The 12,690-nt window shown below is 45.8% G+C and overlaps 1 protein-coding gene across 1 annotated transcript in view; it reads left to right on the top strand.

The window, feature by feature from the left end:
* LOC112223231 (protocadherin-15-like) overlaps nt 1-12,087 on the top strand; it is a 308,092-nt gene extending 296,005 nt beyond the window's left edge. Inside the window, exons 36-37 of the mRNA XM_042305516.1 lie at nt 6,684-6,816; nt 10,778-12,087. Coding sequence (XP_042161450.1) covers nt 6,684-6,816; nt 10,778-11,347 — 703 coding nt within the window. The 3' untranslated portion in view covers nt 11,348-12,087. The remainder of the gene's footprint in view (nt 1-6,683; nt 6,817-10,777) is intronic.
* The last annotated feature ends 603 nt before the right edge of the window (nt 12,088-12,690 follow it).

Genomic DNA, 12,690 nt, shown 5'->3' with positions numbered 1-12,690 from the left:
TAGTCAAAGCTTTCCTTAATTTTGGGTCAGTCACAGTGGTCAGGTATTCTGCCGCTGTGTACTCTCTGTGTAGGGCCAAATAGCATTCTAGTTTGCTCTGTTTTTTTGTTAATTCTTTCCAATGTGTTAAGTAATTATCTTTTTGTTTTCTCATGATTTGGTTGGGTCTAATTGTGCTGTTGTCCTGGGGCTCTGTAGGGTGTGTTTGTGTTTGTGAACAGAGCCCCAGGACCAGCTTGCTTAGGGGACTCTTCTCCAGGTTCATCTCTCTGTAGGTGATGGCTTTGTTATGGAAGGTTTGTGAATCGCTTCCTTTTAGGTGGTTGTAGAATTTAACGGCTCTTTTCTGGATTTTGATAATTAGTGGGTATCGGCCTAATTCTGCTCTGCATGCATTATTTGGTGTTCTACGTTGTACACGGAGGATATTTTTGCAGAATTCTGCGTGCAGAGTCTCAATTTGGTGTTTGTCCCATTTTGTGAAGTCTTGGTTGGTGAGCGGACCCCAGACCTCACAACCATAAAGGGCAATGGGCTCTATGACTGATTCAAGTATTTTTAGCCAAATCCTAATTGGTATGTTGAAATTTATGTTTCTTTTGATGGCATAGAATGCCCTTCTTGCCTTGTCTCTCAGATTGTTCACAGCTTTGTGGAAGTTACCTGTGGCGCTGATGTTTAGGCCAAGGTATGTATAGTTTTTGTGTGCTCTAGGGCAACAGTGTCTAGATGGGATTTGTATTTGTGGTCCTGGTGACTGGACCTTTTTTGGAACACCATTATTTTGGTCTTACTGAGGTTTACTCTCAGGGCCCAGGTCTGACAGAATCTGTGCATAAGATCTAGGTGCTGCTGTAGGCCCTCCTTGGTTGGTGACAGAAGCACCAGATCATCAGCAAACAGCAGACATTTGACTTCGGATTCTAGCAGGGGGGGGCCGGGTGCTGCAGACTTTTCTAGTGCCCACGCCAATTCGTTGATATATATGTTGAAGAGGGTGGGGCTTAAGCTGCTTCCCTGTCTAACCCCACGACCCTGTGTGAAGAAATGTGTGTGTTTTTTGCCAATTTTAACCGCACACTTGTTGTTTGTGTACATGGATTTTATAATGTCGTATGTTTTACCCCCAACACCACTTTCCATCAGTTTGTATAGCAGACCCTCATGCCAGATTGAGTCGAAGGCTTTTTTGAAATCAACAAAGCATGAGAAGACTTTGCCTTTGTTTTGGTTTGTTTGTTTGTCAATTAGGGTGTGCAGGGTGAATACATGGTCTGTTGTACGGTAATTTGGTAAAAAGCCAATTTGACATTTGCTCAGTACATTGTTTTCATTGAGGAAATGTACGAGTCTGCTGTTAATAATAATGCAGAGGATTTTCCCAAGGTTACTGTTGACGCATATTCCACGGTAGTTATTGGGGTCAAATTTGTCTCCACTTTTGTGGATTGAGGTGATCAGTCCTTGGTTCCAAATATTGGGGAAGATGCCAGAGCTAAGTATGATGTTAAAGAGTTTTAGTATAGCCAATTGGAATTTGTTGTCTGTATATTTGATCATTTCATTGAGGATACCATCAACACCACAGGCCTTTTTGGGTTGGAGGGTTTTTATTTTGTCCTGTAACTCATTCAATGTAATTGGAGAATCCAGTGGGTTCTGGTAGTCTTTAATAGTTGATTCTAAGATCTGTATTTGATCATGTATATGTTTTTGCTCTTTATTCTTTGTTATAGAGCCAAAAAGATTGGAGAAGTGGTTTACCCATACATCTCCATTTTGGATAGATAATTCTTTGTGTTGTTGTTTGTTTAGTGTTTTCCAATTTTCCCAGAAGTGGTTAGAGTCTATGGATTCTTCAATTGCATTGAGCTGATTTCTGACATGCTGTTCCTTCTTTTTCCGTAGTGTATTTCTGTATTGTTTTCGTGATTCACCATAGTGAAGGCGTAGACTCAGGTTTTCCGGGTCTCTTTGTTTTTGGTTGGACAGGTTTCTCAATTTCTTTCTTAGATTTTTGCATTCTTCATCAAACCATTTGTCATTATTGTTCATTTTCTTCGGGTTTTCTATTTGAGATTTTTAGATTTGATAGGGAAGCTGAGAGGTCAAATATACTGTTAAGATTTTCTACTGCCAAGTTTACACCTTCACTTTTACAGTGGAACGTTTTACCCAGGAAATTGTCTAAAAGGGATTGAATTTGTTGTTGCCTAATTGTTTTTTGGTAGGTTTCCAAACTGCATTCCTTCCATCTATAGCATTTCTTAATGTTACTCAGTTCCTTTGGCTTTGATGCCTCATGATTGGGTATTGCTCTGTTTAAGTAGACTGTGATTTTGCTGTGGTCTGATAGGGGTGTCAGTGGGCTGAGTGTGAACGCTCTGAGAGACTCTGGGTTGAGGTCAGTGATAAAGTAGTCTACAGTACTACTGCCAAGAGATGAGCTATAGGTGTACCTACCATAGGAGTCCCCTCGAAGCCTACCGTTGACTATGTACATACCCAGCGTGCGACAGAGCTGCAGGAGTTGTGACCCGTTTTTGTTGGTTATGTTGTCATAGTTGTGCCTAGGGGGGCATATGTGGGAGGGAATGCTGTCACCTCCAGGCAGGTGTTTGTCCCCCTGTGTGTTGAGGGTGTCAGGTTCTTGTCCGGTTCTGGCATTTAGGTCGCCACAGACTAGTACCTGGGCCTGGAAATGATTGATTTCCCCCTCCAGGATGGAGAAGCTGTCTTCATTAAAGTATGGGGATTCTAGTGGGGGGGATATAGGTAGCACACAGGAGGACATTTTTCTCTGTTAGGATCATTTCCTTTTGAATTTCTAGCCAAATGTAGAATGTTCCTGTTTTGATTAATTTAATGGAGTGAGTTAGGTCTGCTCTATACCAAATTAGCATACCCCCTGAGTCCCTTCCATGTTTCACACCTGGTAGTTTGGTGGATGGGACTACCAGCTCTCTATAACCTAGAGGGCAACCAGTGGGTCCGTCTCCTCTATACCAGGTTTCTTGCAGGATGACAATGTCTGTATTACCGATTTCTTTGGTGAAGTCCGGGTTTCTGCTCTTTAGGCCAAAGGCAGATGACCTCAGGCCTTGGATATTCCAGGATAATATAGTGAAGGCTTTTTGTTCCATAGAGTGTCCAATGTTGTTGGTCGTGGTTTGGCCTCAGGCCAGTAAGTGTGAGCAGAGCCTGCTGAGCATCTGGTACATGCCATTGGCTTGGGCGAGTGTGAGAGTGGGGGTTGGGACTGTTTGCCCGCTCACTACCTGGGCGTATGTGTGGCTTCCATGTTGAGGCCCTCTTTGCGGGGGTGGGGTGCATGGGGTGGGCAGGAGTGGCATAGGTCTGATCTGAGGGGGCCTAAATGGGGTGTGGGCATGGTTGACGTGGGGGGTGTTGATTGGTTGGGGTGGGGGTGTGGATGTGTCTGGGTGTACTGTGGTCTGGATGTAATTCCTCTTGGCGTGGGTCCTCTATGTGTAGGTCCAGGGGGGGGTCCTGCAGATCTGGGAGGGTGTCTCGCTGGTCTGGGTGGGGTGTCTATTGATCTGTTGCTCCTGTGTGAAGTGTTGGGGATACGTTTGAGAGCGATGTCCTTTAGAGTTCGGGCAAAGGTGGGCACTGCTGCCTTGTAGAGGTGGACCTGGTCATAGAGGCTGTTCAAGTCCAGGGTGGAGTGGTGGGCCAGGAAAACGTTTGGTTTTGAGGCACAGTCATGGGAAATACTTGCATTTACCCGCTGTATTGTGGCAGGGTGGAAGTCTTTTCGTGGTAGCAGGGTGGAGATAACCACTTGTGCGTTGGGGAAAGTAGAAGAAGCCTTTTCAATCACTCCCTTCAGTGCTGTGGCCACTCTTTCCTGCTGTGCTCTCAGGTCGTTTGTGCCTGTGTGTATTATTATGTGGCTGGGTGAGCCTAGTTTGGCCTCAGACAGAAGGTCTAGGGCGCGCTGGGTGTTTGGACACCAGAGTTTAGACACACTGTGTTTGGGGGGGGAAAAAATTCTTCTATATATTTCCCATTTGAGTCCATAAGTAGTACAATCTGTGTCTTGTGTTTGTCCTCAGTGGGTGTGGGGGGTTGTCAGAAGGGCTATCAGGGTGGCTGACAGGGGGTGCTCAGAGGGGGTGAGAGCCTCTGGGCTTGGGGTTCTTCATTTGTCTGTTCTACTGTGATGTCGACTCTGGTCAGGGTCTGGTGTGGACTGTTCTGCTGTGGTGTCGACTCTATGGTCAGGGTCTGGTGTGGACTGTTCTGCTGTGGTGTCGAGACTTTTGTTGGGTGCTGAGGTGGGCTGTTCTGCTGGCTTCTCTGTGGGGGTGGCCACCTCTCTAGTGGGTTGTTCTCTGTCACACGCCGTCCCCCTCAACTTCTCCTCCATCCCCCTCACCCTCTCCTCCATCCCCCTCAACCTCTCCTCCACCAGCAGTCTGATACTCTCCTCTAGTGCTCTGTTCTGCTCCCTTTCTCCTGTTGTATTTGTCTCACCACTGTCCAAAGTGCAGATATGTCTCTGTCCACCTCCAGCTCTCCGGGTCTGGTTAAGGGGCTGTTGTTGTGCTGGACTGTTGTCTGGGTCTGTGCTGACTGAAGTGTAATCACCTGCTGTTCCAGCTCCACCTGCCTTATCTCCAGCTGGGTGAATTTGTCCTTCATTTCAATGAGGGAGTGGTAATCTGTGCTGGGAGGTTGACTCTCTCTCTCCTCTCTCTCCTCACTCTCTCTCTCCTCAATCTCTCTCCTCAATCTCTCTCCTCAATCTCTCTCCTCTTTCCCCTCTCTCTCCTTTCTCTCCTCACTGTCTCCTCTCTCCTCACTCCCTCTCCCTCCTCTCTCTCCTCAATCTCACTCTCTCTCCTCTCTCTCCTCTTTCCCCTCTCCTCTCTCTCCTCTTTCCCCTCTCTCCTCAATCTCTCTCCTCACTCTCTCTCCTCTCTCTCCTCTTTCCCCTCTCTCCTCACTCCCTCTCTCTTCTCTCTCTCCTGTCGCTCTTCACTCTCTCTCTCCTGTCTCTCCTCTCTCTCCTCACGCTCTCTCTCTCTACACGCAGCTTTTCACCTTTTAATGACAACGTCCAGCCTCTGACTTCAGCCACACCGCTGTGTTATTTTTCTCTCTGCTATGTAGCGGGTCTCTCAAAATGCTAATGTTTCGCTTCACACCAACCACTATGAATAAAATTAGAGTTTGGCTCATGTTTGGGTTGAGATGTGGGGAATATAGTCTTCTGGCTGGAGGCTTGAGCCTTTTAACCATTTGGCCTCTACTGACACTGTGTACTGTAAGACACCGTGTACTGTAAGACACCGTGTACTGTAAGACACCGTGTACCGTGTCTTAGAGTTAGTGGTGACTCGAGGAAACCTTGGAGATCCTCAAGAAACCCCTGGAGTTCCTCAAGGAACTCATATTTTCATCTTCGATTAGTTGAGTGGTTCTTGGAGGAACCTTTTTATTGGTTCAATGTAGCAACGTGTTCCTGGAGGAATCCTGGAACAAAGGCGTGGCTTATTAGGGGCGTGGCTTGCGGATTAGTATTTTTTTTGTGCCACCCATTAAAGTAAATGTCATTCTTGTTCATCTGTTGTATTGTCTTCCAATGTTAAGGTTGAACGCTGATAGTTGTGTAGAGCCAGTGAGGAGTTTGTAGCTTCAGTTCCCCAAGAGCTTATGTGAATCCTGAAGTTGGAGTAGTTAACACTTTATTACAGTATGTCAGTAATGTTCATATTATACTAGAATATGTAATAAGCATAGATATTCATGGAACATTTCAATTGTAGTCTACGAACTTAACGTGATGAACAGTAATGACATTTACGCTAACGGGGGACCAAAAATAACTATCATAAAGCCACACCTCCAATAAGCCACACCTCCAATCTGATAGGCTGCTACCTATAAAAAAAGGTTTTAAAAAATGGAACCCTTCCAGTCACAGAAGTGTTCCTGTTTGAACCTTTACACAGAGGTTTCTCAAATACCTTTTTCAACTGGAAAGGTTCCGCCTGTGTGGCCACCAAAAAGGTTCTTCCAGACTTCTTTACTTCTTAAGAGTATAAGTTAAAGGTCACCACACCCTGTGTCCAGGCAGTCACAGTCAGCCCTGTTAAACTGATGGTCTGTTTCTCCCTAGGAGCACTCAGTCTTTAATCTGGGTTCATAGGGAATTGACTTCTACGCTCTGTAGTGAGTGGGCCCTGGATCTTATTCTATCCCTTTCTGCCCCCCTCTGGCACGAAAGACAGGCTGAACAAAGACAGAGGGGAAAAAAGGAATAGCCTGTCTTGGGTAATGACGGTAACATCCCAAAGGAGCCTCCTTTACTGCCCTCCTCTCACTCGTTCTGTTATCCAGGAGCCACTGGAGACCCAGGCCCAATCACATGTTCTGTTTCACACTCACTTCTGAAAAACGAATGGCAGAATTATACTGATAAATGTGTATGGACAGAGGTTGAATAAATTATGTTATGGCTGCGAGTGTGTGTGTGTGTGTGTGTGTGTGTGTGTGTGTGTGTGTGTGTGTGTGTGTGTGTGTGTGTGCGCGTGCATGTGTGTGTGTGTGTGTGTGCGTGCATGTGTGTGTGTGTGTGTGTTGTCTGTCTGTCTGTCTGTCTGTGTATGTGTGTCAGTCAGTACAGTGTGTAACTAAACCGTGTCTCCCTACAGGTATGAGCTGCCTCAGTATGGCAGTCGCAGGAAGTTGATATCTCCGACAGGCCTGTATGATGAGTACGGAGAGGTGATTGTGGAAGACGATGGGAGCTACTACTATTGCAGTCCACAGGAGTCGGATGGAGAGGTAGCAGATTTGTATGATTCAAAATGATGCACCTTTGAATTCAATAAAAATTATGTTCCTGGAGGAACCCCTGCTTGGTTCAGTAATGGGTCAGTAATGGTTAATGGTCAACAGTGGATTTAACAGTAGCTTGGGCCTATGTGACTGTAACATAGGTGGCCATGCGTGGTGGGAGGAGGCCATCTAGGTGGGGCAGAGGACCACCCCGATGCCCCCTCAGTGGCCCCCCCAACAGGTACTTGGAGATCTGCAGTCCCCCCGTCCCAGGCCAGTGCAGGAACCACCACCAGTACTGCTGCTACTGCAGACTCCCTTGGCCCCACCACTCCTCTACGGCTGCTCAGAAACTAGAGACAGTCATGAAACTATGCAATTTCCTGGTGAGCTCCCCTCACTCCACCCTCTGTGTAACAAAGCCAGGATATTCCCCTTGAATTTCTTCTCCAATGATCGGAGGAGATGGTGGGGACTTCCCTGAACTAATTAAGGCCTAGTGCTCCAACAGCATGCTGAGGATGAACAGCGATAGATGGTCATAGATGGTAGCTACTTCCAGGCCTGGGACGAGGCCAAGCCCTCGGTGAAACAGTGGTTGGTGAAGGTGCCAAGACGTACAGTTGAAGTTGGAAGTTTAAATACACCTTAGCCAAATACATTTAAACTCCATTTTTCACAATTCCTGACATTTAATCCTAGTAACAATTTCCTGTCTTAGGTCAGTTAGGATCACCACTTCATTTTAAGAATGTGAAATGTCAGAATAAGAGTATAGAGAATGATTTATTTCAGCTTTTATTTCTTTCATCACATTCCCAGGGGGTCAGACGTTTACATACACTCAATTATTATTTGATAGCATTGCCTTTAAATTGTTTAACTTGGGTCAAACGTTTCCTTCCTCATGATGCCATCTATTTTGTGAAGTGCACCAGTCCTTCCTGCAGCAAAGCACCCCCACAACATGGCGCTGCCACCCCCATGCTTCACGGTTGTGATGGTGTTCTTCAGCTTGCAAGCCTCCCCCTTTTTCCTCCAAACATGACGATGGTCATTCTGGCCAAACAGTTCTATTTTTGTTTCATCAGACCAGAGGACATTTCTCCAAAAAGTACGATCTTTGTCCCCATGTGCAGTTGCAAACCGTAGTCTGGCTTTTTTATGGCGGTTTGGGAGCAGTGGCTTCTTCCTTGCTGAGCGGCCTTTCAGGTTATGTTGAATGGGACTCGTTTTACTGTGGATATAGATACTTCAGTACCTGTTTCCTCCAGCATCTTCACAAGGTCCTTTGCTGTTGTTCTGGGATTGATTTTCCCTTTTCGCACCTAAGTGCGTTCATCTCTAGGAGACAGAACGTGTCTCCTTCCTGAACGGTATGACGGCTGCGTAGTCCCATGGTGTTTATACTTGCGTACTATTGTTTGTACAGATGAATGTGGTACCTTCAAGCGTTTGGAAATTGCTCCCAAGGATGAACCCGATTTGTAGAGGTCTACAAAAAAAATTCTGGGGTCTTGGCTGATTTCTTTTGATTTTCCCATGATTTCAGGCAAAGAGGCACTGAGTTTGAAGGTAGGCCTTGAAATACATCTACAGGTAAACCTCCAATTGACTCAAATGATGTCAATTAGCCTATTAGAAGCTTCTAAAGCCATGACATAATTTTCTGGAATTGTCCAAGCTGTTTAAAGGCACAGTCAACTTAGTGTATGTAAACTTCTGACCCATTGGAATTGTGATACAGTGAATTATAAGTTAAATAATCTGTCTGTGAACAATTGTTGGAAAAATGACTTTTCATGCACAAAGTAGATGTCCTAACCGACTTGCCAAAACTATAGTTTGTTAACAAGAAATTGTGGAGTGGTTGAAAAACTAGTTTTAATGACTCCAACCTAAGTGTATGTAAACTTCCGACTTCAACTGTATAAACATATCAAGCAGGCTCTTCAAGAGAGGAGGATATTTTCAGTGTGAGCTCTGTAGCTGAGCAGAGAATGTATGGTTCCAGGTCCCAATGCTCCAGTGACTCTGAGAGGGAATAGAGGTGGCAGGCCTCCCTGGCGGGGGACAGTCGTGAACAGGACTGCAGCAGCTCTGAGGCAGGGTCCCAGGGGAGGCCTTCTCAGACAGAAGGAGTATGAGCAGCACTGCTTCACCCTCCACAACGGATTGCAGGGGCTACTCTGGAGGAGACTTGGGAGGAGAGGAGGCCTAGGAAAGGGCTGTGGATTCAGACCCAGAACAGGGGGAGAGCCAGGGAGATTCTGAGGAGGAGAAGAGGAGGTCAAAGTCAGATGGGGATTCTGAGGAGTAGTCTGAGATAGGAGTCCCAGACAGAGAGAGAGGCTGGCGATTCTGAGGAGAAAGAGTCCGATAAAGGTCAGGATCAGAGACTGAGGAACACAAGAGGAGTGTGACGCCTGCAGAGGCGGACACAGAGCCAGGGACACGGTCACAGACGCCCGTGTCCAGCAGGAGATCCTCTGTGGTCTCCAGCTGCAGTCAGAGTAGACAGGACAGTGGAGAACATCCTCTGATACACAGCACAGTGGGACACAACAGAGATCTTCTCTTAGCAGAGTAAGTCTCTGACCCAAGCTCCAGGAGCTTTAGATCCACCTGGATAAGAAGCGCTAGATCCACAACTTCCTCACACACTTTAGAGCCTGAGAACACCATCGAAGAGGAGAGCAAGGAAGAGGAGGAGTCCTCGGGGGAGGAGGAAGAGGAGGCCGAGAGCGGAGAGTCGTCTGAGGAGTGAAGGGTCATCATCCAAGAAGTCCAGTGGGAGCCTTACAATGGTCTCAACAGGAAAGAGACGAGGCTCGACAGAGGTCAGCCTCAGATGACCCTCTCCCCCTACCCCTGAGGATGATGAGGAGGGAGCCACGACGGCGAGACCGTCCAGCGGTAGTTATGGAAACAGCTTGGCGCATAGCACAGAGGAAGAAGAGGAAGATGAAGCCGTAACATCTTGATTCAATTGAATTCCGATCCCATTAAGTAAGATCTCCGAATGCCTTGATTGCGTTTGCAATTATTTGTGTGGAATGTATTATTGTAATGGAAGCCATTTTAGCCAATTACAGAGTCCAAACCGCATGGCCTCTCTTCCGCTCTTCTCTTTTTAGCTGCTGGTCTTTTCATTCATGAATAGTGGAAGCAATGTCCTTTTGATGTGATAATCCCATTCCTTCTTCTAAAGCTCTTAGTAAATGGTTAATGATTGCTTCTCATCCGTCTGTGTGAAGAAGCACAAAAGATGGTGGTTAATTCACCTCAGAAGATGTAGTCATTTCCTCCAACAGCTCCTTCTCCAGCGTGACAATGTGCACTGAGTGTCTTTAATAATGTCTTGACGTTAAGCTTCATGTCGCTCATACACTGAGTGTACAAAACATTAAGAACACCTGCTCTTTCAATGACATAGACTGACCAGGTGAATCCAGGTGAAAGCAATGATCCCTTATTGATGTCACTTGTTAAATCCACTTAAAATCTTTGTAGATGAAGGGGAGGTGACAGGTTACAGAAGGATTTTAAAGCCTTGAGGCAATTGAGACATGGAATGTGTATGTGCCATTCAGAGGGTGAATGGGAAAGACAAAAGACTTCAGTGCCTTTAAACGTGGGTGTGGTAGTAGGTGCCAGGCCCACCGGTTTGTGTCAAGAACTGCAATGCTGCTGGGTTTTTCATGCTCAACAGTTTCCCGTGTGTATCAAGAATGGTCCACCACCCAAAGGACATCCAGCCTACTTGACACAACTGTGGGAAGCATTGGAGTCAACATGGATGGGCCAACATCCCTGTGGAACGCTTTCAGCACCTTGTAGAGTCCATGCCCCGACGAATGGAGGCTGTTCTAGGGGCAAAACTGTGGGGGGGTTTAACTCAATATTAGGAAGGTGTTCCTAATGTTTTGTACACTCAGTGTATTTCTGTCTGCTTGTTGTTGTTCAGTACGGGAGGAAGAAGCGGATCAAGCTGGTGGTGGACAGGGAGTATGAGACCAGTTCCACGGGGGAGGACAGTGCTCCGGAGCCCCAAAGGAACCGGCTGTCCAATCTGACCAACCACAGCAACGTCAACGGCAGCGTGTACCTGGCGCAGAACGGCTCGGTCATACGCACCCGCCGGGCCGCCCACTCAAACAACATAAAGGTCAACTCCCCAGTGCGCCTGGGCAAGCACTTTAAGAAACTAGACAAACTGGCGGTGACTCACGAGGAGAGACTGCCGCTCAACAGCCCCGTGGCGACCACGTCCTCGGCCGACAAGAACCTAAACACCCAGCCCTCCAGCGGCTCCCTGGCCTCCAGCACCACGGGAGCCGAGAGCATTGCGTCCAAGTCCAACATCGCCAAGGCCAGGAGCGAGAGAACGTGGGACGCGGAGGAGCAGGAGTCAACAGTGGACAATGAGGATGTGAGAGAACCTTTAGAATCTCAGAGCGATCGCACGTATTCCGATGAGGAGGAGCTATGGATGGGGCCCTGGAACAATCTGCACATACCAATGACAAAACTGTGACTTTTGTATTTTCACTTGTGACAAAATGAACTTTTTAGTATTGTCCCCAATGACTTAATTCATGGCATAAATCTCAATTGAATTGTGCTTTATTTCAGCATTATATTTGCATTTATTTATCAGTAACCCACTGGTTTCTTGTTAAGTGTTGCAAATGAAAGCAACATCGCAATTAATTGGCTTCACCTTAAAAATGGTCTTCTCTCTATTAAGCTACTGTACATTCATCCAAACGTTTCTGCAACCAGTAAGCTATTAGGTTTCCTTTAAATACAGAATACTAACAATTTTGAGTTTACTTAGGATAAAACATGCTCTTTTCCCAATATTGTCACTTGTAGAATGTTCTTTCCTAAGAGGAGTTTATGAAAATGTCTCGGCGACACAGAGGTGTCTTGATCAGGGATGCACTTGCTGTCCACGTAGGCCTTTTCCTGTGCCCCAATCAGAAAAGTCACTCAGACCCGAATACAGTGTTATTTTTGTCATTTTTATACAGATTGTTCCATTTTTGAGGGATATTTGAAATACTATCCTGTTTGCTGCATACTACATATTTGCCATGTCTTGAAATAACAATTCTGGTTGTGGTCTGGTTCTGAATCAATATTTGTAATGGCCGTGTGATGTTTATAAGCACATGAAAAACCAATGCAGTAATCTTTGTTCAAGTGCTGCCTTCACAAATATATCAAATACGTCTTCAACCTAATGATGGAAACAGAAATAAACATTTCTCATCAAACTGTTGCTACTTCTATTCATCTAGTCCTTTTTTCCCTCTCCGAAATGGTTAAAAATCCCTTTGTTTGCAGAGAGAAGTATGCCAAATCCAAAAACCCCAGTCTATGCTATGCCCAGGTCAAATTGACATTAGAGTCAGTTCAATTTCCATGTGTTTGCTTCTGCTCTGAGAATCAGCATTATGATATTGATGAACTTCAGGAGACGGTGTTCATTTTTAATGGATATAGAAGGAGAACATATCAAACATCCATTTGATTGATTTAACTAAGTTGCCTGATTTATAGTGATTCCAGTGTACACACAGTGAAGTCATTTGGGCTTATTAACCAGAGGATGGAGTTAGCCCAGTTATTTCTGAATACAGAGGGGTGATTGCATGTACGAAGATTACATCTTCAGAGGAAAGAAAGGAGGATAATTATAAGAGCTGAGAAGTAGTGTGCTCTGACCCTGGAATCATATCGACATGTCCACAGGCTCAAAGCTTATCTACTTGTCAACTTCTAATTTCTTCAAGTCTGCCCAAGGCTCACACTTCTTGTCACAGATCAATAATGCCAACATTTCGAAACATGTTATACAATTTATTTGATTTT

This window comes from Oncorhynchus tshawytscha, linkage group LG24, assembly GCF_018296145.1.
Source record: "Oncorhynchus tshawytscha isolate Ot180627B linkage group LG24, Otsh_v2.0, whole genome shotgun sequence".
Lineage (NCBI taxonomy): Eukaryota > Metazoa > Chordata > Actinopteri > Salmoniformes > Salmonidae > Oncorhynchus > Oncorhynchus tshawytscha.
Note: the sequence above shows the minus strand (reverse complement) of the source record. Positions and strands in the feature narration are given on the sequence as shown.